Source organism: Tursiops truncatus, chromosome 6, assembly GCF_011762595.2.
Source record: "Tursiops truncatus isolate mTurTru1 chromosome 6, mTurTru1.mat.Y, whole genome shotgun sequence".
Lineage (NCBI taxonomy): Eukaryota > Metazoa > Chordata > Mammalia > Artiodactyla > Delphinidae > Tursiops > Tursiops truncatus.
Genome location: NC_047039.1, coordinates 114174465 through 114199482, shown reverse-complemented (window position 1 = coordinate 114199482; position 25018 = coordinate 114174465). Strand labels below are relative to the sequence as shown.

Genomic DNA, 25018 nt, shown 5'->3' with positions numbered 1-25018 from the left:
TGGTGCCTGCGTGGTGCGTGCGTGCGTGGTGCGTGGTGCGTGCATGCGTGGTGCGTGCGTGCGTGGCGTGCGGGCGTGCGTGGTGTGCGTGCATGCGGCACAGCGAAGGAGCCCACGCCGCTGCCTGGAGCTCTCCCGGCGGGGGCCGCTTTCCTGTGTGGCCCCAGGTCAGCGCCCTGGGACACCAGCCGCTTGCAAACGTCCTAAAGAAACATACAGATGGGACCTGCTCCCTTTCAGCCTCGCCGAGCAAGGTGCCCAGTGGAGCGGGCGAGCCCAGGCAGGCCGGGGCTCCAGGCCAGGAGGACGGAGCAGAGCCGGATGGTTGGTCGCGGTGCTGCCGGCAGGGGGACCTGGCCGCAGAGGTACGTTGTCTGTCTGGGCCACCGGGTGTGGTTGAGGGCCCTGGAGCCGGAGGCTGGATCTGGGGTCCTGCTGGCTCAGTGCCTGCCTCACCCCGGCCCCAACTACAGAGGAGGCTCCGCGGGGGTGGAGGGGGCACCTCACGTTCCCGGCAGGGTCCGTCCGGGGCGACTCCCCCTCTTGCTGGCCGCTACACGTGGGGCTGTGTCTCAGTGACCAGAGCCCCGCCCTGCGCGCTGCCCAGACGGCAGCGTCTCCAGGTGTCCCCGGTTCCCCAGGACGGGTCCTCTAGAAGGAGCCTCAAGGACGGCTCTCCATTCTCCATGCCCGCCTGCAATTAGGGGGTCCTTTGCTGCAGACGCGCCTTTCTCTGGGGCCTGCTCTGGAAGGAGTGCCTTTAGGGCAATTCCTAAAATGCAGGAGTGTCCCTAACCATGTCAGCCACTCCGCAGGGCCCTCCTGTGGTAGTGAACTCACCAGTCTCCCAACACCCAGAGGCAGGGTGGGGCGAGGCGTCTGGTCTCCTCCAGCGCTCCTCCTCGGGCACCACGCTGAGCCCAGGGCCGGCAGATGGCAGAGGCCGCGTCCCCCTCACCGCACTGCCCTGCCAGGGCGGTCGAGCAGGTGGTAGGAAGCCCGCTGGAGTTGGACAGGTTGGGATGCTCTCCTGGCGCTCAGGCCTCTCCAGCCTCTATTTCTGTGGTCGAAGGGGTGCCCTGAGCTCGTGCCAGGGAGAGCGGGAAGCCGGCGCCCGCTTCCCCCGGCCAGTCCCCACGAGCCGAAGCGTCGGGGCCAGAGCGCTCAGCCCCTCGTCCACCTGCTGGGGACGTGGCCCGGGCTGGCTCCTCTCTCCTGCACCCGACTCCCAGGCTGACCCCACCCGGAACTGAACCTTGAGCCGGTCACCAGCCTGGGGCTGAGCCCACCCCTGCCCCTGCCCATCCCAGCCCCCAGCCCCTCACGTCGTCCCTACTCCAGCCCAGGCTGAGCCTGACCCCCGGCGCCCTGGGAGGACTGGGGTGGGGTGCTGCCTGGAGCCCCAGCAGGAGCTGAAGGCCTTGGCTGTGTGTCACTGAGTGACACGGGGTTATTATGCTGTCACAGGGCCGTGCGGAATTCTCACCCCTTGCTGAGAGGCAGCGCGTCGGGAAGGCCCCAGGCTTTTGCCAGCCCAGGGCCCTGCAGCCCACTGTGCCCCCCCCAGTTTCCATAACCGTCCTTAGGGTTTCCATCATGGGCCAGGGGACCAGCACAGACCGGCATCCGGAGCTGGGCAGGAGGCAGCTTGCCTTGAGTGAGGATGGGTGCCGGGCTGCAGACCACGGGGCTGCCCTGGGAAAGCACCCTCTGACCCCAGGGCAGGTGGTGATGGGGGTTCACTGGCTCCACCCTTGATTCCGCCGTGCTGCCGTGTCATCCTTGGTCATGGGGATGCCGCCCACCTGCCCGGGGGAAATGATCCAGCCCCGCCCCAAAGATCGATAGAGGCAGTGCCCTCTCTCCCTTGGGGCCCCAGGGAGACCAGCCGTTGGGAAGGCCAGTGCCAAGTCCAGGTAGTGTTTGTGCCGACTTGGGTGCATGTGGAGCACACAGGGGCCGAGGCACTGCTGGGGAGCTGCCTTCTTCCTGGAGCGCAGCCAAGTTGGTGTGAGGAGTGAGGACTTGGGCCGGATGGCCTCTGCCGCGTGCCTTCCCCAGAGCCTGTACATGAGGCTGGCGTAGTGCCCACCTCAGGGGGTGTGGTCGGGACCCGAGAGAGAACACTGCGGCACTGCCACCAACGGGGGGGTACTTTTTATCGGCACCTCCCACCTTTCTCAGTCTGAGGCAGGAAAATGGGGAGTAGGAGGGCGCTGGAGACAGTGGGCGTGCACGTGACGTGTTTTGCCCAGCACCACCACGTCTCCGCACCTGACAGGCTGCGTCTGCCTCTCTCTCCCAAGGGAAGACAGGCTCCCTCTGCCTGCAGCTGAGGGTGAAGTCATGGCTGCTGTGAGCTGGCCTGAGCCCTCCCAGCAGGCAGGCGCCCAGCGCGGATCTCCCCACGTGGCCTGGTCTGACTTCCCTGAGGAGCCCGGCCCCCGGCAGAAGGCCCGCAGCCTCCTGGTGTGGTTGACAGACGAGGAGGCCAAGGATGGGGACAGTCTGGTGTCGTCGGGCCGCCTCTCCGGCTCCTCGGGGGGCCATGAGTCATGCACGCCTCCCCACGGGACCTGGAAGGAGAGGACCCTCCGGGTGCTGGGGCCCCTGCAGCAGCCCAGGGAGAGCACTCCCCGGCTGGAGCAGCTGAGGGAGAAGATCCGGGCCCAGGCACGGTGGCAGGCGAGCTGCACCTCTCTGGGCACCTCGGCACCCGCCAGCGCCTCAGATCTCTACAAAGCCCGCACGCCAGCCCCCCGGAGGAAGGCCCGAAAGCCGACACACCCCGCTCCGGCCCTGGCCTACCCAGGTCAGCGGCAGCTTCCCCTGGCGAGGGACAGGCAGGGGGCGGGGGGAGAGGGCTGAGGTTGGGCTGCTGCAGGCCGGGCAGGGCTGGGTACGTGGGTGGCCCCGCCTAGGCTGGTGGCCAACTGGGGAGGCCGGTACAGCATGCCCCGTGGCCCTGAGAGGGTCTCGGAGCCTGGGAAGCCAAGAGGAGGTAGAGTCCTCCCGGGGAAGGGGGTGCATCTGAGCTGGGTTTAGGCAGAAGGAAGCATCGACTCATCCAGGAGATGGGGATGGAGATGGGTGGGTGGAAGCCAGAGGGATGGTGGGTGGGAGGGCGGGTACAGGGGGGCCGGAGGGCATGCGGGAGGCGTGGAAGGGACTGGTCCCCGGGGGGACTGTGCCCTCAGGCGTGGGCATCAAGGCCATGTTTAAAGGTTTTTGAGCGGCTGCCCAACGGGGACCTTTCCCTGGACATCTCTTCACGGCCTCTCTGTCCTCACAATTCTCCTTCTTGTCTCCTTCGGGCTCAGGCATCCTGAGTGGGGCTGAAAGTGGAGTCGAAGACAAGGCAACACCTGGCCAGGGGCGTGAGGCCTCCAGGGTCTCCCAGCGGCAGGCCTCAGGTGAGTGGCTCTGCGGCCAGCCATCCTGGCATCCCCCCACCACTGCCCCCACTGGACACTCAGGCCCAGGTGTGGGTGGCACGGTTCTGGAGCCAGCACTCTCCAGACAGCTTCTCTTTCACTCTGTGCGATTGTCTCTATTAGCTTCCCACTCACAGAGGAGGACACTGAGGGTCAGAGGGGACCCCAGCCGTGAAGGGGCCAAGCAGGGATTTGAAGCCAGCCCACCATTCTCTGGAGTCCGATTTCTAACCATCAGGGAAGGAATCCAAGCAGGCCCTGAAGGGCAGGCTGGGGTCAAAGGGCAGGGGGGCTGGGCAGGGGCATCTCCTCGCTGAGCTCTCCTGCACAGAATAGGTGAGGTCTTCCCTGCATGGTCACATGCCAGGCCTGAGGTCCTCCAGGCCCCATCAGCTCCTGGGCTCGTTGTTGCATCTTGCAGGCAAGAGGCGCTGCCTGCCTGTCCCGCAGACGGCCTTGCCCTGCCTGGGAGATGCTGAAGGGTCGGCAGTGGGTTGGCAGACGTCCAGATGGGGTAGGAAGGGTCCCGAGGCCCAGGGAACCTCTAGTCTTTGGCTGACTCGTTCACTCGACAGACAGGAGGGATGAGGATGGAGAGGAGGGATGAGGATGGAGAGGCGGGCCGGAGCTGCTCCCGGGGGAGCGTTAAGGAGCCTCGGCGTCCCCGGCAGCGGGGCGCTTGGAGGGTTTTTAGGCGGGGGGGTCGTGGAGGGTTTGGGCGTTGGCGGGCTCGCTGTGTGTGCAGGGTGGGCCCTGGGGGGAGGAGCGGTCTCTACCGTCCAGCAGGATTCTGGAGACCCCGGGAAGCGGGGGAGAGGGCTCCGGAGCAGGGGTCAGGCTGTCCTGGAGGCCTGAGACTTTCAGGGTCTCCAGCCAGGGTTTTCCATGGGGCTGTTGGGGGAGAATGAGGGGGACCGTTGCCTATTCCAGTGGCGCCGTGGTGACCAGGGTGGAACAAAGGCTGGTCGACACTCGAGTCGGGACCCTCTGGGTGGCAGCTACAGACTCGTTTCCGGTCTGTCCCAGCCAGATGTGCAAGCCAAGCACAGCCCTAGGTGGGGTGCGAGGGGCCGGCCCGAGTGCAGCCAAGGGGCAGGACCCTCGCCCTGAGCCCAGCTCTGGCCTAACTGGGCACCGGCAGCTCCCCCAGGAGCGGGGCGCCCGCCCATCCCCATTCCAGCTGTGACTCACGCGGAACGCCCCTGTCTCTCTCCTCGGGGACAGAGGGCCCCGACGACCTCAGCTCGTCCCGCAGGTCATTCTCCCCGTCCCCACATGCAGGGGCCCATCAGCCAAACTCAGGACCTGGCCATTGGTCACTCAGGGGCCTCAGTGCCCAGTGTCATCAGTCACCAGCTCGCCCCTGGAACCCTCTGGAAGCAGGGTGTGGGGCAGGGCCTGGCTCTTTCTTTTATTATTGTGGTAAAATACACATAACATAAAGTTCACCGTTTTAACCGTGTTTAAGTACAAAGTTTTTTTGTTTCTGCGGGTTTGACTCCTCTAGGGACTTCACATGAGCAAAATCCTATAGGGTTTGTCCTTTCGTGTGGGCCTCGTCTTGAGGCCCCTCCTGCCAGTGGGGTTGGGTGCTGAGGACGGAGGGACAGGCTGAGGCCGGGACCCAGCTGCACCGCGGAGGCCTGGAGAGTCCCTCGGGAGAGACTTTCCCCGTGCTCCCCAGGCCCCTGGGGACGCGATGGGCCAGGCCCAGCTCTCACACGGTCACTGGCTGGTTGGCTTCTGAGATGCAGCATCCACCCAGGGGGGGACAAAGACGAATGAGGCCAAACAGAGCAGGGCCGGGTGCCCACACTGGCCCTCGGGCAGCTGCTCCACTCCAGTCGGCCTCTCTGCCTTCTGTGGGACTTGGATCTCCTGTCCCCGCCTGTCCAACCGGGCGGATCCCACTGTGCGAAGGCCCCTCTGGGTCTAGCGCTCACTCCTCCTCTCCCTGAGGAGCCGATGTCCTGTCTGGCCGGCTGCCCTGCCACGGCTTCGTCTGTGGGCCTGTTCAGTCATTTATTCATTCAACAAACATGAGTGCCGTGGGCCGGCCCCAAGCTGGGTGCAGGGGATGGAGATGGGAGGCTATGGCTGTGCTCGGGGGCTCTCGGGACATGTGTCCAGTCGAGGCTGCGAGGGTGGGTGAGGTGAGCCCAGCCCGCGGGGGACTGCCCGGGGGGGGGTGGGTTCCCATGCAAAGGGCCGTGAGGGGACAGTCAGGGGCCTCGCGAGCTGGCTGATCCCGTGTGTTGCATTGCGACTCAACCTTCTCTCCTTTCCTTCCGTCTGTCTCCTCTCTCTGAAGTTCCACGGGAGAAAACCAAAAGGATGAAAAGTAGGTCTTGCAAAAGAGAGAAGACCCCCAAGCTGCCTGCCCCTAGGAGAGCTGCCAAAGACACAGGTAGGGTTGGCCCATTCGGGGCCAGGCAGGGCGTGGGGACGGGAGGTTACCATCCAGGCTCAGGAGGTGGGCACATGGCTTGTTTCTGGAGCCAGGACGGCTGGTGCAGCGCTGGCTCCGCCTCGGAAAGGCGGGCGTGCAGTGGGGGGCATGTGAGCTGGTGGCGGACAGATGTGCATGCTTTCTCGTGACTCGGTGTCACTGGCTGAGCTCTGGCCGTTTTGCTGCCGTCGGTGGCGGGAAGCATGGCTGTGGCCTGTCGCCTGGTTTGAGACTTAGACTCCAGGCAGTGAGGCCGGGGTGCCTGTTTCCCCTGGGGTGCCCCGTGGTGGGAAAGGCTGGGTGACGTCCGCTTCCCTTGGAGACGTGTCGGCCGTCTATGACCCAGGAGAGGTCTGTTCAGGGGTCTTGGTGGTGCTGGGCCACACTCACAGAGGAATTCCTAATTCAGCTGTCTTTCCCTGAGGGCTGGGTGGGGCGTTGGCGTCCAGCAAAGACCCACTGCCCAGCCTGGTAGGTTCGTGGAGCTCGTGGGGTGAATGCGCTGGATGTGGGTGTGTGGGGAACAGAGGGGGCGGCCTTCCTCCGGGCCTGCCTTCAGCATGTTCGGGGCCAGGGAGGAGTGGCCTCGCTCAGTGCCGGGCTCTGTCCGAGTGTGTCTTGGGCTCAAGCGACAGTAGCTCACGTGACCCTCACGGCTCTCCTCCAGGGCAGGTGGGCTCGCTCCCACTGTGTAGATGAGGAAACTGAGGCCCAGACAGGGTCAACAGCCCTGCCCAGGACCACACAGGCGAGCCGGGGTTGGGCCCTGACAGCCCCAGGCCTGTGCTCCCTACCCGAGAGAGCCCAGCTGTGCGTACCTGGGCCCACGCCAGGGCACCTTCTCCAGGCCCACCCTCGGGGCCTGGGCTCTGGGACCACTGTACCGTGGGCTTCGGAGACGCCAGCCAGAGCCCCCTGGTTGGAGAAAGCCCTGGGAGGCTGAGGTCGGCTCTGTGGGGCCCCTGGTCTCGGAGTCAGCAGCACCGGGGGTCGAGCTGTTTCTGTGCATCTCTATGCCTCAGCTTCCCCAGGGTATGAGCTCACAGTCCTGGATGGGAGTGGGCCATGTGTGGTGTGCCCACGCCACCAGACACCGCCTCCTCTGCCCTTGGGCAGGCCGACGGTTCCTGCAGGAGGAGCACCTGTCCTCCTTCTCTGGCTGGAGGTGGGCCCTGAGTGAGGTGGGGATGTGTCGGGAAAACCTCCACCGGAACCAGAGTGAGGGATGCTGGGAGACATGGAGAAGGTTCCAGAAGGCCACTGCAAAAGCACAAAATATAACAGTTTTCTGCATCGCGTTCCCCCCACCCCACCCTCCACCATTCCTCGGCATTTTGGTTTGTTTTAACGGCTCCCTTGAAAGATGACCTGCCTTCTGCCTGACCCTGGGTCAAAAGGGCGTGGGCCGCATTCGTCACCGTAACCGCCGTGTCACCCTGATGGACGTGGCCATTAGCTTCTGTCAGTTACGAAGTCACAGCTGGGCTAAGGAGAGATGAGTTTGGGTTCAGAGGTCAGAGCCACAGGACTTGGGAATTGGATGAATTAGAAATTTGCTGTAGTTAACAAAAAATTAAATCACAATAGTTATAAAATATTCATCCATCCGGGCCGCAGGAAAACGAAGCCCGATATTTAATTTCAGATCGTAGCACCTCACTTTGCATTTTTTATCGTAGATTAGGTCGGCCCTGGAACTTTGACAGGGCACTTGGGCACTTCATCCATTTCCACAGATTAGAAATCCTCTCGTAAAAAAATTAATTGCCGTTAAACTGCTCCGTGGAAGAAAAAAAGGTGCCCATCAGGACCCATTTATTGACCTGGACCCCTCTGGCGGGCTAATGGGGAAGCCAGTGATGGAGGGGCCTGGGGACGGGGGTGCCGAGAGGGGCCTGGCCAGCAGGTGGCCCCCTCCCTACCTGGTGTGGTCCCTGCCTAGGGCCCCGACCAAGGGAGTGAGGCCATTTTTTTTTTTTAATATCTTTATTGGGGTATAGTTGCTTTACAGTGGTGTGTTAGTTTCTGCTTTATAACAAAGTGAATCAGTTATACACATACACGTGTTCCCACATCTCTTCCCTCCTGCATCTCCCTCCCTCCCACCCTCCTTATCCCACCCCTCCAGGCGGTCACAAAGCACCGAGGAGTGAGGCCATTTTTATGCAGGACGCAGGACCCTCTCTGGGGAGCCCAACCCCCCAGGTCCCACTCATAGGTCGCATGTGGCAGGTGGGCAGTGCAGACTCAGTCCTGATCGGCAGATCCTGACCTTTCTGGGCAACTCCTGTAGTGAGCGTGACTGCTTCGCTTTTGCATCGTGGTGGCCTTGTGGGGAGACGCTTACAGATGGCGAAACTGAGGCACGGGGGAGTTGTCACTTGCCCGAGGCCAGTGGCTACGCAGGAGGAGCTGGGATTTAAACCCAGGTCTGGGACTCCTGAGACCTCACTCTTACCTTCCGGTGTCACCAGGGGCCTGGGGCGGAGGGCGTGGTCTCAGGGAGGGGCAAACGAGGGTGCCTTACAGCAGAGACCACCCACCTATCACACCCTGCCCCCTAGACACAGCACGTTCCCCAGCCCAGACCAGGAGGGACTTCAGCCATAGGCCTGAAGACAGAGCTCCTGCAAGGGGAAGGGTGGTACAGAGCCACGCCCCGAGGCCACGCCTCAGGAAGTACCCCCCCAGGCCATGACCACGCCCCCATAAGCCACGCCCCTGGAACAGCTCTGCGGGACACACCCTTCCCTGGGCTAGCTCCCCCTACCCCGGAGATGCAGGCTGTGTAAGCGTGTGAGCTTACACATGTGTGTTTGTGAGCTCAAGGCCGGCGCTGCCTCTGCCGGGGCCCTTGTGGATGGGTTTGTTACGATGGTGGGGCTGCTATTGGCATTTGGTGAGCGTAACGTGGGATTATGAAGTGAAGCATGATGAATGATGTTTCTTATGTGACAGCATTTATTAAAGAAAGCTGGTTTGTGTGTGGGATGGGGTGACTGTTTCCACGCTCTCCGGGACCCCTTGTCCTGCTAACCTGACTGTCTTCCTTGAGTCCCCTCCCCTATCCCCGCTGAGTCTCACCAGTTTAAAAACAAATTAATTTCTTCTGGCTCAGAGCAAATGATCGGCCATAACATTGCCTTCCCCCTCGCCCTGTGTGAGCCCGGCTTGTGCTGGCGACTAGCGTTACCGCTGGCCAGCCTTTACTGAGTGTGTGTGGTGTTCCTGGGCCTGTGTTGGATGTTTTACAGACAAATCTGAAGGGAGCACGTTTTATTACCCCCAAGGGTCAGAGAAATCAGGTCACGTTTCAAGGTCATCCTGGGACTCAGCCCTGCCAGGATGCTGGCTAATGGCTGGGGGTGTGGCCCTATCCCCAGAGGGGCCTGGACACGAGGGTTTTCGCCCCATCCCCTCCGGGAGCGTGTGAATTGGTCTCCTGGGTCTGCGTGGAGTCGCCAGCCTCCCTGTCTGGGCCAGCATCGGAGGGCCCTGGGCGCCTGGCTGTGTGTGCGTTTTCTCTTTAAGATTCTGAGTTGGTTGGTGTTTACGCTTGGAGAAAAGGACAAGCTCTGGTGAGGGTGCTGCTTGGGCCCCCTCCTTCCCTCCCTAGGCTTCCGCCTCGGCTCTGCTCCGCTCGGGGTGGCATCTGGAGTGTGGGCCTGAGGGAGAGACGCCCAGGAAGCAGTGGCATTGGGGTGCGGGCCCGGCACCTCTCTCCCAGCGACCCGTCAGACGCCCTCCAAACCCCCCACCAGACGGGGACTTTGGGGAGTCGCTCCGTTCAAAAGCCCAGGAAGAGGATTTCTGTCCCCGAGAGGCACCCTTTCGGCTCCCAGAAGGCAGGGCGCGGCCACCAGGCTTTCCTGACTCAGGGACTGCAGGACGGGAACCACAGCAGCTCCCGGGAGACGTGTCACCTCCCCCCGCGCCCCCCCCCCCTTAGTTTTCACCACATTCAGAGGGGGTGGCTCTGCGCCAGGTGCCCAGGCTCAGCCTCGAGTCACCCGACGTGGCACCTGCCCCCAGAGGGCTCTGTGAGTGGATGATGGGTGCAGAACCAACGGGGCCTCAGGGAGAGGGGAGGGTCCGGCTCTGCTCCTCCTGAAGCCCTGCAGCTCTGGCCACCCCTGCGACTACCTGTCTTTGCAGGACACGGCAAGAAGTTGGGAGCTGGTGAGAGTTCCCCTGTCTGCCCCCGGCTGCCTAGATCAACCTCTGCCCGCAGCGCCCCGCAGGTGTCAACCAATGCTCCCCACCTGGCTTCCTGCCATCAGCCCGTGAACATCCAGGCTGCTATGGCCGTCCTTCGAGACCTCCACCAGCAAATCCAGGCCAGCCTGGAGCTGGCCCAGGGCCACCACCCAAGGCGAGGGCTGGAGCTGCGGGACCTGGCGGGGAGGAGGTGGCAGAGCCCCTGGAAGCCCCCAGACTTGCGGGGCTCCTGGAAGAGCCCTCGGGCCGTGACGGAGGGGGTGCCTGCGTCCAAGAGGGCTGGGAGCCTGCCCATGGCGCCGAGCTGGAGCGCCTCGGCCGGGTGGGAGTCCTATCCGCAGAGGACCTGGGCGGCCCAAGGACGAGATTCCTCCTTCCGGGGACCCGGGAGCCCCACGGAGAGGCTGAGCTCCTTCCCTCAGCGGCCCTGGAGCGCCTTGGCCAGGCGGACCTCCTGTCCACCAAAGACCTGGGCGGCCCAAGGATGGGACCGCTCCCTCTGGAGGCCCGGGAGCACCCCTGAAAGATGGGGCCCCTTCCTGCAGCAGCCCCGGAGCACCTCGTCCGGGCAGGCTTGGGGTCTGCAGAGGGCCTGGACCTCTTGTGAAGACCGGGAGGGCCCCGCCCGAAGGCCCTGGAGCCCCGCCTTCACGCAGGGGCCCGACCCCCGGTGCCAGGGCAGGGGTCCACTGCTAACCCCCGCGGGGGCGAAGCTCACCTGGCCAAGGCCCAGCCAGGGTGCCCTTTGGAACATGCCTGGGAAGGAGAATGAGGTGCGACCCCCGCCGCCCTGCCCGAAGCCCCGGGGGCCCCTCCACAGCTCCGAGTCCCTGCGGGAGTTCATCCAGCAGAAGATGGAGCCCTGGTGGCAGCAGGCCCTAAAGGAAAAGGCCTCCGCCACGCAAGCGCTGGAGCTCAGAAACCAGAGGCTGCAGGGCGTCTACAGGAAGCAGAGGGAGGCCGTCCCCGTGGTCTCCCAGACGACGCCCGGCATCGTGACCTTCGTCCCGCATTCTGCACAGTCCGGGGTATGCACCAGCTCAGCCACCGAGGTCCCCCGGGGTCCCCTGGCTGTGGCAGGGCTCTGCAGGGACCCCACTGCCTCTGTCTCTGTCCCCAAAGAGGGGACCCCTGAGGGACCCAGCCTGAGACCCTTGTGGAGGCCGGGGCCAGCTCTGAGGCTGAGACAGGGCCTGGGGTCTTCTGGTCCAGCCTGGGCTCTGATGACGTCCTTCTCCTCTGCTTTAGGGCCTGGAAGCCACCGGGGGCCCAGGAGCACCTGTGCCGCAGTGGAGCAGGGTGACTTCCGGCATGGTGCTGGGGGACCAGGACGCCCCGGGCAGGTGGGTGTGCAGGGGCTGGGACTGCATTTCCCGGGGGGGCTCTCCCGGGCGGGGGGCCGCTCCCTCCGTCCAGAGCTGCACGGAGCCTGTGATCAGGGCTGCGTTAGTTTTCGCTGAGGTGAGCTTCCCGTCACGTTAGGTTAACGTTTATAAAGAAAACTATTCAGTGGCATTTGGCACGTTCACAATATTGTGTAACCACCACTTCCATCTATTCCCCAAAAACATTTCATCACCCTGAAAGGAAACCCGTCCCCGTTAGCAGTCACTCCCCGGTCTGCCGTCCATCTGTGTGTATGCATTCACCTGTTCTGACGTCTCGTGTCAGTGGAATCATATAGCATGGGGCCATTGTGCCAGGCTTCTTTCCCTGAGCGAGTTTTCTAGGTTCGTCCACGTTGCGGCCTGTGCAGGACTTCCTTCCTTGTCATGGCCGAGTCATACTCCACTGTACGATCTCCAGGTTCGTCCACGTTGCGGCCTGTGCAGGACTTCCTTCCTTGTCATGGCCGAGTCATACTCCACTGTACGATCTCCAGGTTCGTCCACGTTGCGGCCTGTGCAGGACTTCCTTCCTTGTCATGGCCGAGTCATACTCCACTGTACGATCTCCAGGTTCGTCCACGTTGCGGCCTGTGCAGGACTTCCTTCCTTGTCATGGCCGAGTCATACTCCACTGCACGATCTCCCACGTGTTGCCTACCAGGGGCAGCTGATGGACTTGTGTGCTGTTCCCCCTTTTGGCTGCTGTGAGTGGAATGTCTGAGCGCCTGTTCTCGGCTCTCTGGTGCACGCGCCCAGGAGTGGCGTTGCCGGGTTGTGTGGGCTCCGTATTTAACTGGTGGAGGAACTGCCAGGCTGTTTCTGGCAGTGGCCGCGCCGTTTTGCATTCCCGCAGCAGAGCACGGGAAATCCAGTTTCTCCCTGTCTTCACCAACACTTATTTTCTGGGTTTGTTTTCTGTTCCCTTGCATTCGTTTTTGCTCTGTTTTCACTGCCGTGTGTTTTCATTTTTCTGGGGCAACTGTCCAGGAGGCCACTCCCCGAGCAGCATCTTGAAGTGCAGGGTGGGAGACCTTCCCCCACTTTGCTGGGGGAGTTGAGTGTCCAGGCTCCCTAGAGGCTGGCCTTCCCAGCTCTTGCCCTCGCGGCGAAGGGCTCCGGGGAGTGCCCCGTGGGCTCCAGGCCAGTGCCAGCCACTTCCTGGCCACCTGCCCAATAAAGGAGGGGGAACTCACAGCCAGGCTCCTAGGGTATCATCCGCCCATGGCTAGGGGGAGGAGCTGGCCCAGAGGCTAAAGACAGGGGTCCCCACGAGATGCCGCCCACCGGGAGCTTCCTGCCCTGGGCTCGCTCTGAGCCTGGCTCCTGCATGGGTCTTCGGCAGCCAGAGCTCTGGGAGGGGGCTTTGGGCTGAACCCTTTGGAGCTCAGCGCCCACCCCTCTTTGCAGCCCCTCGACCCCCCCACCCGTCCACCTCGGGGGGATGGACACCCTCCCCTGGCCCCTGGCTCCTGGAAATTGCCCTCTCTGGATCCTTTTTGTTTCATTTGTCTTTAAAGTGCGCACTCCTCCCCAAGATTCCAGGTCCACAGGGCTGCCCAGGGGTGTGCGTTGTTTTTTAACTTTTTAAAGTTGACATCTGATCATATCCAGACAAGGGCGCAGGTCCTAGGTGTGCAGTTCAGTGAATGCTCGCACGCGGAGCACGTGTGTAACTTGCACTGGGGCTGAGAAACCGCTCACACCCGAGGGCAGCCCCCCGCCGTGGGAAATGCTGGCAGGGGCTCCTTCTGCTGGGCACGATGCTGGAGGGGGGGCTATCTCTGTGGTGGAGGAGGCTGCAGGTCCTTCATCGTGCTTCACTCTGTCCTTTTTTTTTTTTCCACTTAAAAAAATTGTGGTAAAATACACATGACAAAATTGTAACATTTTGTTAAGATCATAGAATCTTACGCAGTTTTAAGGGCACAGTTCAGGGGCGCTACGCACATTCACACTGCTGTGCAAACATCACTACTGTCATCTCCAGGACTCTCTCACCTTCAGTTTCACAAACTGAAACTCTGTCCCTGTGAAACACTCGCTCCCCATCCCCCACCGCCCAGCCCGGGGCCCCACCGTCCTACTTTCTGTCTCTATGAATCTGATTCCTTCTGGGACCCTTTTGTGACTGGCCTGTTTCACTCAGCATGACATTCTCAAGGTTCATCCATGTTGTAGCCTATTTGAGAATTTCTTTCCTTCTTAAGGCTGAATGCTATTCCATTGTATGGATGGATCCCACCTTGTTTATTCATTCGTCTGTTTATGGACACTTGGATTGCTTCTGCCTTTTGGTTGTGAATGGTGTTGCTGTGAACATAGGTATGCAAACATCTCTTCAAGCCCCTGCTTCCAATTCTGTGCGATATGTACCCAGCATTAGAATTGCTGGGTCATATGAGAATTCTGTGTTTACTTTTTGAGGAACCTCCATACGGTTTTCCATTTTATATTCCACCAACTGCGCACGAGGGTTCCAACTTCTCCACGTACCTGTCAATACTTGTTCTTTTCTTTTTCTTTAGTAGTGCCCATCCTAAAGGGTGTAAGGTGGTATCTCATCGTGGCTTTTTAAAAATTTATTTATTTGGCTGCACTGGGTCTTAGTTGTGGCATGCGGGATCTTTAGTTGCGGCATGCGGGATCTAGTTCCCCAACCAGGGGTCAGACTCGGGCCCCCTGCATTGGGAGCACGGAGTCTGACCCACTGGACCCCCAGGGAAGTCCCTCACTGTGGCTTTCATTTGCATTTCCCTAATTATTAGTGATGTTGAGCATCTTTTCACATGCTTCTTGGTCATTTGTATGTCTTCTTTGGAGAAACGTCTATTCCAGTCTTTGCCTGTTTTTTCATTAGGTTATTTGGGTTTTTGTTGTCGTTGAGTTGTAGGAGGTATACTCAGGGGAGTAATCTCTGATCAGATCTGGGTTTGTAAATGTTTTCTCTCATTCTGTAGGTTGTCTTTTCATTCTGTTGATTGGGTCTTTTGATGCATGTAAGTTCTTAATTTTGAAGTAGCCCGGTTTATCTATTTTTTTCTTTTTCTTGTTGCCAGTGCTCTTGGTGCCGTATCCAAGAAATCATTGCCAGCCATCCTCCTCCTTTCTAACAGCCACGTGTGGTCTGCCCTGTGGATGCTCCATAATCGCCCCTGGGCATAAGTTGACGCAGTGAATAGACTCTGGGCCTGGCACAGAAGCTGCAGCTATGCGCATCCCTGCACATGCGTGTTTCCCACGCGCCTGGAGAGGGTGCCCTAGGGCTGACCGTCTTCCCCTCTCTCCCTGCAGCTTCTGCCTGTGTTTGAACAGAGCCTTGAACCCGGCCGAAACTCTGGAGGTGGGAGGCCCCCGAGATGGCTGGGAGGGCGCCCCCCTGCTGACGTCGGCCAGTTCTTCCCTGGGCCCCCTGCAACTCCAGGACCTGACCAGCCACTGCTCAAGCCCGGGGCTGTGCATCTGCCTGGACCCCGAGGAGTCCGAACGCCTGGGCGCGCCAGGCCCCCTGCACTTCCGGTACAAGCAGGCTCGGCTGCAGGCCCTGGAGACCATGGCCAACGTCCTGAAGCAGCGAATCGACGTCCTGACCGACAGGCTGAGCAGGTCCGAGGCGACGGACGCAGCGGGGGGGCCCGTCCCAGGCCCGCCGCCCTCGAGCTCCAGCACGCCAGCCTGCCCCAGAGCCCTGGTGCCCAGCGTGGGCGGAGGGGCACCCTGGGACTGGGCGGGCATGCGGGCCAGGCCACTTCTCTCTACCACCTGCTTCCCGGACACTGAGACGCTGCCCTGGAGCCCTGGCTGGGAACGGCTGCAGAGCGTCAGCCCGAGGGGCCACCAGGCCAGCAAGCCCCAAGGTAGGGCCGGCCCCGGGGCCGCAGATGACCACTTGCCCCGTCGGTGGCCAGGGGGACCCCACTTTCTCCCTGCCTCTGGGTTTCTTCTCCTGAAAGGGGCGGGGGTACATTGACAAGACCACAGCAATTGTCCCTCTGCAGCTGTTGTCACCATCTTGCCTCTGGCTGGGGGAGGGGTGGGGCCTGGTCCTGAGCCTGACGTGCCCACCACCTCTCTGCCTCCTGCAGAGGGGCAAGAAAGCAGGACCAGGGTCCCTCCTGCCAGGGGGGTGGGCCCCCGTCCTCACTCCCCACCGACCAGCTTACCGGCACCCGTCTCTCCAAAGGTTTCATGGAGGATGGGCGCTCGGAGCGGGACAAGAGGCAGGCGAGAACCCTGGCTTCCTTGCAGACCCTCAGCCCCTTCGCAGGGAGGTAAGCCTGGGCGCCACTCCTGAGCAGCCTTGTGCCCCCAGGGTGGGTGCCCCCAGGGTGGGTGCCCCCAGGGTGGGTGCCGCCGGCCCGTGGCAGAGCCCGTACAGGTCCAGTGACATGGCTTCTGACCCGCCCGGGGAGAGGTGCTGGCCTCGGACGCCTCTGGCGGGGCTGTGCACAGTGGGCCATGCGGAAACACTCGGCCAGGCGTCCTGTGTGGCTGGCAGGCTGGTTGTGTCTGGGGGACACGGAGACAGGCAGCCCTCCATCCGGTCGGTGGCCCATGTCGAGTTCTCAGGACCACCCGTCCACAGCCCCTTGCACCTTCTCGTGGCTTCCGTCTCCAGCACTGGCCTCCTCTGGGGTCACTTCACACAGGTCCCTTTGCACGGGCCCAATTACAGACAGATGACCGGCCCGGGGCAGGGGCACTTGCGGCCAGCCCCACCTGGGCCTGCAATGTGGCCTCAGTAGCTACCACCCAGGGCCAGCCACTCTCCTGGGGACCTTCTGCTGTTCCAGGCCTCAGCCCAGGCTCCCAGAGTCTCGGCCGGCCTCCCCCTGAGGTCCAGCTACTGTCACTCCCTGTTCTCTCTGTCCTCCGGCTCATTTCCCCCCAGCAGCCAGTGACCCTGCTCTGTACCCCCAGCCCCTCCAGGAGGGGGCGTCCTCCAGCCCGGGGCAGGTTTTGTCCACAAAGGCTCCAAAGGTTGGGCTGCGCAGGGGAGCTGCCTTCTTGTCACCTGGCCTTCCCTGAGCAGCTGTGGCCCCCAGTCTTCCCAGGATTCGGGGACAGGCTTGTCTCCTTCTGCAAGGACACACCCCTCTCCCGCCCCCAAGAACTGTTCCTTCTGCCACATCGCCTGCCTGTCTGCCCAGGGGTTCCTGCAGGCGCGGGTCCCCAGCCCCGCCCACCTCCTTCCTTGGCACCTGCACCAGGAGGTTGTCAGACACCCCTGGCCCCCTCCCCTCTCCGTCCTGGGGCTGAAGCGCCGGGGGGCAGCCGTCCCTGCCTGGCCCCCACGCAGGCCCTCCCCTGCTTGCCCGCTCACCTTGTGCGTCCTCCGGGACTCCAGGCTCGACAGCTCAGAACCGGGGTGGGGGAGGGGGGTCCAGAGGGGGACAGGCCAGTGGATGGTCTCCGGGGGGCTGGCCTTGGCTCGTTGCCAGTATCGGCCAGAGCCCGATGCCGGGGGCTTCTCACCGCCCCCTTCACCCGGTCTGTCCCGGGCTTGCTGCCCTCGTATGTGCGGCTGCCCTAGGGCCTCCGGGGGTCAGTGCAGATCCCAGGTCTGTGCTTAAAGCTGGTGGCCTTGAGCATATTCACGGCCCCCCCAGCCTCAGAGCCCCCCCTTGGAGATGGGAGGTGGCCCTGAATCCACCCTGATTCCCCCAGCCCTGCCTCACCCTCCCTCCCGTCCCCCAGCCCCTCCCCTGCCCAGCCTCAGCGCAGTTACTGAAACTGAATTGTTGACACCAGTAGGGGTCAGCATCGGGCTGGACTTCACGTCCTCTGCACCTACCCCCCCATCCTGCTCCCCGTCTAGAGCTTGAGAAGGGGAGACGGGTGGGAGAATTCTCCAGAGGTTACTTTCGGTGCCCTAGGCTCTAAGGTGGACAGCCTACAGCTGTGTGTCCCGCTGCTGGACAGCCAGCAAGGTCCCTGGGGCTCAGGCCCAGAAGGTGTCAAAGCCGAGGGGTGTTTGGGACCTTCCCAGCAGGGGCACTGTGTCTCCCTCCCCACCTCAGCCTGACCAGGCCGGGAGAGACAGGAGGGGGTGGAAGTCGTTCAGAGCCGTGCCCTGGGCGTCCCAGCACCCTTGGAGCCAGGGATCAGGGCCCAGGGGCTGGCTGGGCCTCTCAGGCCTCCGGAAGGCACCTGGCCCGGCCCAGTCTTCTAAACTAGCAGTCTCCACTCACTGCTTCACGGGGCTGCTTTGCTGCCGTGCCTCTGGTCACCTCCCTCGCTGCCCGAGTGAGTCCAAGGATGCAGGTCACAGCTCTCCTCTCCAGGGCCTGGCCCGTCCTGCCACCTCTCAGGCCAGTTCCTGAGTCGGGGTGGGTCTCCTCCACCGAGTCCTTTCCCTGCTGGGGCCACAGTGCTCAGTGGCCGGGTGGGGGCCAAGCTTGTTAACCAGCATCATGCGGTGAGGACACCAGGGTTTCCCACCCCCCATGGGGCTTGGGCCCCTGAGGCCCAGTCCACCCCAGCATCTCTGGAAGGAAGGACAGAGGAGTGTGTGCCCCAGCTGTGTGCCTGCCGTCACCCCGCAGGCCTCCCTGCACCTCATGCAGTGCTTGCAGCAACCCTGAGGGATGTGTGCTCATCCCCATTTTACAGATGGGGAAGCTGAGGCTGGCAGAGGAGAATTGACCTTGCCCAGGATCACGTAGCCTGGGGGAGGACAAGCCAAGTTTCAGACCCAGGGCATGGACTCCAGAGCCCCCAGTTTTTCTGCTACGCCCGTTCCCTGGCCAGTGGTTCTCAAACTGTTCCCTGGGGACTCGTTAGAAATGCAGAGTGCCCGGCCCATCCCAGCCCGCCTGAATCTGCTATGCTGGGGGTGGGCCCAGTGATCAGGCGATTCTGATGCTCACTGAAGTTTGAGAATCACTGCCCTAGAGAATCTAGACCAGTGGTCAGCAAGCCACAGCCCTCTAGACCCGCCGCCGGTCTTTGTAAATAAAGTTTTATTGGCACACAGCCGTGCTCATCATTTACATAATGAGTGTGGCTGCTTTCCTGCTACAAAGGCAGAGCTGAGTGGTTTCCACGGAGACAAAGACCGTGTGGCCTGCGTCTGTTCCTCTGTGGGAAATGTTCGCCGTCCCTGCTCTAGACAATTGAGGGAGAATGGCTTGTGGACCGATGACATTCCCTTTAAGTAGCCTTGGAGGACGGCAGCTCCTTCCTGCCCTTTGTTGATCCCAGGTGGGGGTTGTAGCATCCTAAGTTCTGGGTTGGGAAGGAGGGAGCTAAGAGTCCCCCTGTCTCCATGACTACGCATTCCTGGAGCAGCCCCTGCTGCCCCTGCCTCTAGGAACCCACCCCTGACCATCGGAGCCCGCGGTCAGCGCTCCTGCCCCAGCATCCCTGGGGTCATTCTAGGATCAGCCCCTGGGCCCATCCCTCACCTCCTCAGCATCTCTCGTCTGGGCCGCAGGGCCGCTCCCTCTTCCTGGAACAGTCTTTTCACGCCATCTCGCTGGCAGGCCTGCGAGCTGTAGGGTAGGGGCGGGGTGGTGGGTCACCTGGGAAGAACAGCAGGTGCTCAGCGAACACCTGTGGGGCTGGAGGAGGGCCCACCTCCATGGTCTGCAGGTGTGGCCGGTGTCTTCAGTCACCCAAGGGCATCCTGGGTCACTCGGTGCAGGAGGGACAGCCACGTGTGCCGATGAGGCGTGAAGTGAGGCGGGCTGTCGGCACAGCTCGTCCGAGCCCGTCACACACACCTGGGCTGCACAGTCATCTGTGCCCCAAGCCCCTAATCCGGGCAGCTGCAGCCCACCTGTGCCCGGCGGCTCTCCCACCCCACCTGGACTGCTGCCCTCTCGGGGGGGCCCAAGGCCACGCCTTCCTCCTTCTCCTGTGGCGGATGTGCTGGGCAGCCCCGGGTGAGGCTGAGCTCGCCCTGATGGAGGGCAGGTCTCTGAGTCTAACTGGACCAGTTTGACCCCGGCCTCCTTGGTCATCCGGCCAGCTCAGGCCCCTCTGTGGACAGGGCAGCAGTGCCGGCACGAGAAGATGGTCCTGAGGCTTAGAGCTAAGATGTGGGCCCTGCTCCACTCTGGGCCTGGTGGACAGTCCTCCTTAGCAGATGGCCGAGGGGACAGAGGCAGAGGACATGCCCCATGCCCGTCACTGCCAGAGCAGACCCAGGGCAGGTGAGGGCTTCCGGGCGAAGGGCGCTCTGGTGCTGGCCCCAGCGCCGATGGCGACCGTGGACGCCGAGCGCTCCTGCTGGGCGCTGGTCCCCCTGGGTCCGAGTGCAGAGCCCTGAGTCGCCGCTCACAGACCAGGCCCCGCCTGCTCGCCACTGCCCTCCTGGCCCTCTGGTCCTTTGGCCCTTGGGTCTCCCTGGCCACTGGGTCTGCAGGAGAGCCCAGATTACCACCCCTCCCCGCCCAGACCTCAGCTGTCTCCTGCCTCGAGGATGTTCGCTGCTCACACAGGTGTTTGTGTGTCCCCAGCTCACTCGGGGCGCCAGACCCCCGCTGCGGCTCCCTGCGGCTGGAAGAGATGCGGTCGGCCAGAGGGGCGGGCTTGGTCACGCCCTTGACCCTCCGGAGCTGCGGTAAGGGCGAGCCCGTGGACAGGCCCTGGGCCGGCTGGTCGGGTGGCCAGGGAGATCCGCTGGGGACCCGCTCCACGGCCTGATGCTCGGCCAGGTTCTGCGGGTGTAGAAAGATGCTTTTCTACGTGGAGAGCGTCCACGCGTCGGTATTAAAGTTTTCTGGAGGCTCTCAGGGCCCAGCCTCTTGCTGTGTTCTCTCGCCATCCATGCTTCTGTTGTGAGTTTGCTCCCCCGAGAGTCAACGGCTTGTCTCATCAACGGCTCTGCTCCCGGGGCCCAGCCTTCTGCCTTCTCCTTTGAGCCGAAGGGTTTTTCCCCCGTTATAGCAGAGGAGGCTTGCCCAGGGCCCCAGGGCTGGTGCATAGCCAGGGCCGGGGCAGGGGCTGCTCCCGCCTGGAGCCCTCCTGGGTTCAGGCCTTCTTCGTGGCAGCAGGCCGGGCCTAAGCCCCAGCGTGTGCGGAGCGGGGCGTGGGCTGGACTGTGGGACGCTGTGTCCAGTGGGGGCTCAGGGAGGGGCAGCTGGAGGTCGCTGGCACGGTGCTGGGGACCGAGCACCTGCTCTGAAAGGCCTGGGATGTGACTTGCCGTTTAAGCCTCATTTTCCAGTTGGTTTTTTTCAAAAGTTTTAAGAGCGGGAATAAAAACATGCTCACGTCTGTCTGTAGGAGAATCGGGCACTGCAGGTGCCTTCGGAACAAACCCCCAACCCCTGCTCCGCTCAGGAGCGGCCCCAGATAAAACCTGCACCTCCTTACAGGGCCGGCTGGAGTCGCCCATCTCACAGGGCGGGCAGTGAGGCGTGTGGGGTCAGTGGCCTGCGAAAGGCCCGGGGGCAGTTAGAAGCCCCGGGTTTCCCCCTGGTGTCTGGGTGAGGGGAAGGGAGGGAGGAATTTCAGCCCTGGGCTCTGGCGTCCCGCAGACCTGGGGTTGCAGCACGGGATGTGGCAGACCCCTCGTGGACGAGCAGCTTCCCCAGGGGCTGCCCGGCAGCGGCCTCCCTGACAGACGCCTGCCCCTCCCTGGAAGACAGAGGGCCCTCAGGCCAGGCAGGGGGGGGCTGGGGCCAAAGCCCTCAAGGGGCTGCCAGAACCCTCCTGCAGACCAGGCTTCCTCAAGCCCACCGGGGTGGGGCAGATGTGTGCTGTTGGACACGTGCACGTGCATGTGTGTACGCGCGTGTGTGTGTGTGTGTGTGTGTGTGTGTGTGTGTGTGTGTGTAGAAGGGGCCCCGGGCCCTCTGAGGCAGGGGGCTCTGTGCCACCACATCCCCCTGCCCCTCGCTCTGGGAGACTTTCCCAGCATGGAGAGGGGCTGCTGGGGAGCCCCCTGGTTTCTTGGTTCATCTTCCCTGTGCTCAGAACAAGCTCGCTGAACACCTGCTGAGCCTGGCACTGACTGGGCACCAGGCCATGCCCTCAAGGTGCCTGCCTTTTGGGGAGGGTGGGGCAGGTGGTCAGAAGACACACGTTACAACACGTAGCACGTCAGATCCTGGCCAATAAGTGCCCAAGGGGAGAATCTACCCCGAAGAGGGTAGACATTTCCAGCCCCTCCTCGTCCAGGAAGTGCGGCCCAGTGAGGGGCAGTGAGCTGCCTGGGGCGCCCAGGGACGGGCTGGGACCAGGGCGTGGGCTCAGATGCCAGTTCTCTATCCACCTCTCTCCGTCCTCCTGGCTGAGCTGGAACCGGGAACCTGGGCACCGCCGTCTGTTCCAGAAAGCTGGGAGAGCTCGGGCAACCCTGGCCCCTCTGCACCATCAGCTGTGTCCTGTCTGTAAAATGGCGTGACGCAGGGACTCAGGGAGCTAAGACAGAAAGCAGGAGGGCCGAGCACTGCAGCGCCCTTAGCTTTCACTCCTGCTGGTCCCCAGCGCCAGCTCACTGCGTCCTCCCGGGACGCACAGCCCACGTGCACCCTGTAAACTTGTGTCCACCCATGCAGGGTGGGCAGGCGATGCCCAGGGCGGCGGCAGGGAGGTGGTACAGCGCCTCGGGGGACGGGCAGCCCCGCCTGGATCCCATGGTGAGGGCAGAGAAGGGCATCCTCTCAACATCCCTAAGGGGAAAACCATCAGTTGCTGGTTGAAAGGACAAAATCCCTGGATGGTGGACCACACATCAGGGGTGGGGAAGGTGTGAGCTTTCCCACGATTCACGCCCTCGAGTGGTAGCCTGGGTACCAAGGCAACGGCAAACAACAACTGAGGTCAGCAGCCCCTTTGTGCGGAGCTGCCCTTTCCCCAGGGGTGCCTCTTGGCCGGGCAAGGGGCTGGGCCATAGCCCTCCTGAGGAAGGAGCAGCCTGGTGGGAGGGTGCCTGGCTGGCCAGCAGGGAGCCCACCCACCCCTGCTGTGCCCTCCAGGGAAAAGAGACGGGGCAGAGCGCTGCTTCCCCCCAACCCCGCCGCCTCCCACGAGGACGTCCTCCAGGTGGGCGGAGCTGTCGGCCAGGCCCCATCCCCCCATGACCCCCAGAAGGCCCAGGGCCCGATCTTCCAGAAAAAACAGCTGCTCTCCCAGTTCTGCCTTCAGGGAGGCGGGGAGGTGGCTGGACTAAGGGCTCTCAGCTCTCAGGCCCTCCTGCGTGAAGGGGCGGAGCCCCAGCTGCCCTCACGCTGTCCTCTGGACAGGGCTGGGCAGAGCCCCTCTCAGTGCATTTGTGGACTGAAATTCTCTGACAGGGTCTCTTTATCCTGAGGCTACAGGCAGCCCCAAAGAATCTTCTGAAATCTGAGCTGCTCCTGCCTGGAGTGGCTGAGAGCAGGATCTCAGGAGCCCGACGCCAAGCAGTGAGCACAGACCAGGGTGCCTGCACAGCGCTCCCGCCAGACGCCTCCTCCAGGAAGCCTCCCAGATAGCACTTGGGCTGGGTCAGGTGCTGCCGCTCGGCGTGCCTGGTGGGAGTGAGACTCGTGTTTGTGCCTCTGTCTCTGTGGCCCACAGGAACTTGAGAGTCTGGCTTTCTTGGCAGCTCTGGCTCTTGGAACAGTGCCTGCCAGACCGGGAATACTTGGGGAGTATTTGCTGAAAGCATGAATGATCTCCTGAGGGCCCCGAGGGCCCCTGGGCCCGGCACTGTGTGTCACACACGACGTCTCGCCCTACCTCGGGGCAGGTCCCATCCTCGTGCCCGCGTTCACGGAGGAGGACCCGAGTGCTCGGAGGAGCACCCATCACCTCCCTCCAGTAAACGGCAGAGCAGGGATTCGAGCCCAGATGAGTCGGCCAGCCTCCAGCTTCCACCACTGGCGGCAGTGTGTCCCATAGAACTTTCTCCGATGAGAGAAATGGTCTCAATGCTGGGCTCTCCGATACGGTGCCCACCAGCTACATGTGGCTGTGAAGCCACTGGGACGTGGCCAGTGCCACTGAAGAGTGGAATTTTACATTTTTGTTTCCTTTGAGTTTAAATGTAAGCGGCACAGGCAGCTGCCGGCTGTGGTCGGACAGGGAGGCTCTGGCGCTTAGACGCGGTGGCCTCACGCCCAAGCGGGGCCCCGTCGGCTTCGTCCTGGTTTGAGGCCGTGGGTCCCCGACCACAGCCCTGTCACCGAGAACACACCTGTCCTCATCCTCATTGCCACGTGTTGAGTGTGTGTTAACCCTCACGGCCACCAGACGCTCTTGGGGGGCAGGTCGTGCTGGGTTCTTGGGGCTCCTCCCCGATTGCCGTCAAGAGCTGGGGAGCAAGGCCGCTGCCATCCTCTGCTCTGCAGGGTGACTGCCAGCTGCTTGGCCAGCCAGGGCCACGCCTGCCTCAGGGACGGCTTGCTTTCTCCTGGGTCACAGCTCAGAGCTCAGGGACACGCAGTCCATGTCTCCCTGGTGACCTGTCGGGGGTGCCAGCCTGGCCACAGAGGAACACAAACTCCCCTCTGTGGGCTGAAGCTCTGGGGGCCTCGGGTCTCTGAAGCTCCTGGGCCCCTGGAGCAGGGTCAGCGGGAACTCGGGGCGGGACCGGGCACCTTCTCCGGCTTCACCCTCTCTCGAGGGCCACAGACAAAAGCAAGGGAGGAGTTTCCCCTTCTCGAGGGAACTGCAGCTGGGAACAGACACCTTAAAGGAATTCTGCAAAGTGTCTTCATTTCCCGATGTGGCCAGTCAGCCGGGAGCAGGAAAGAGCACGCCAGGCATCACCCCGGGCTCAGCACGCCAGGCGGCCGGAGCCCTCGCCCCTCCCCTGGGCTCCGCTTCAGCTCTCCTGAGCGCCTCCTGAGCGCCGTGGAAACGCCCAGGAGCAGGTTTAGCCGTCGTTCACAGCTCTTCGGCCGCTCTAGCGTGGAAAGCTGAGCCGCTCTGTTCTGGGAAGGAGGGCACAGTCGGGAGGAAGTTACCCTCTCGGCACGCTGGCCAGTGACGACCCAAGAGCTTGTCCAGGAGCCACCAGGAGGGAGTGGCCGTCCCGCGTGCCCTCCTCTGACGCTGTCACTGGGGTCGGCAGAGAAGGTGGAGGGCGGGGCGAGGAGGGAGCCCGCCGGCAGCCCCACCCTGTGACTGTGGAGTCAACCCCACCCCCGCCTTGACCTAGGCAGCCTCCGCAGGGCCAGGATGGGTCCTCGGAGCCACCAAAGGGGAACAGAAGCCCTCAGCTGCCCCTGGGGAGCCTGAGGTTTCTGTGCCCACACTCTGGACAGTCCCAGAGGCCCCAGGGAGGCCTTGGGCTGTGACCCTCCGCCTGTGTCACCGTGTCCCCACTGGGCTGTGATTGTAATTAGGGCAACCGTGACAGCTACCCGTGCGGAGCAGGTGTTAGGTCACCTCACTACAGGGACGTCCCCGTGGAGGCTCTGACGGGCTGGTGCTTTGCTCCGGGTCACCCAGCGGATGCGTGGTGAGCTGAGGCCTGTCTGGCAGCAAAGCCTGTGTTCTTGGCCCTGGTCACATGTCTGCAGACTGGGGTCCCTGCTCCCAGAGGAGTGTGGCCCAGGGTCAGGCAGGGCGAGCCCCTCCCCACCTGGGCGGGTGGG

General features: G+C 62.8%; 1 protein-coding gene and 1 long non-coding RNA gene across 5 annotated transcripts; one reads left to right on the top strand and one right to left on the bottom strand.

The window, feature by feature from the left end:
- The first annotated feature begins 24 nt into the window (after positions 1-24).
- On the top strand, positions 25-20219 carry CCDC187 (coiled-coil domain containing 187). 4 transcript variants are annotated; one of them, XM_073806801.1, is made up of 9 exons: positions 25-365; positions 2307-2812; positions 3321-3413; positions 5746-5841; positions 10039-11129; positions 11350-11444; positions 14781-15343; positions 15670-15757; positions 19949-20219. In XM_073806801.1, the coding sequence occupies exons 1-9, from the start codon at positions 220-222 to the stop codon at positions 20133-20135; spliced, it is 2865 nt and encodes a 954-aa protein (XP_073662902.1). In that variant the 5' UTR covers positions 25-219; the 3' UTR covers positions 20136-20219. The 4 variants fall into 4 exon arrangements, with proteins under 4 accessions (XP_073662902.1, XP_073662904.1, XP_073662905.1 ...); XM_073806803.1 differs by lacking the exon at positions 25-365 and adding an exon at positions 1482-1657; XM_073806804.1 differs by lacking the exon at positions 25-365 and adding an exon at positions 1655-1725.
- On the bottom strand, positions 534-1400 carry LOC141279026 (uncharacterized). The gene is made up of 3 exons (XR_012332766.1): positions 1326-1400; positions 841-1060; positions 534-694 (listed from the first exon to the last, which is right to left on the bottom strand). It is a non-coding gene; the product is annotated as an uncharacterized lncRNA (long non-coding RNA).
- Positions 20220-25018: the final 4799 nt, after the last annotated feature.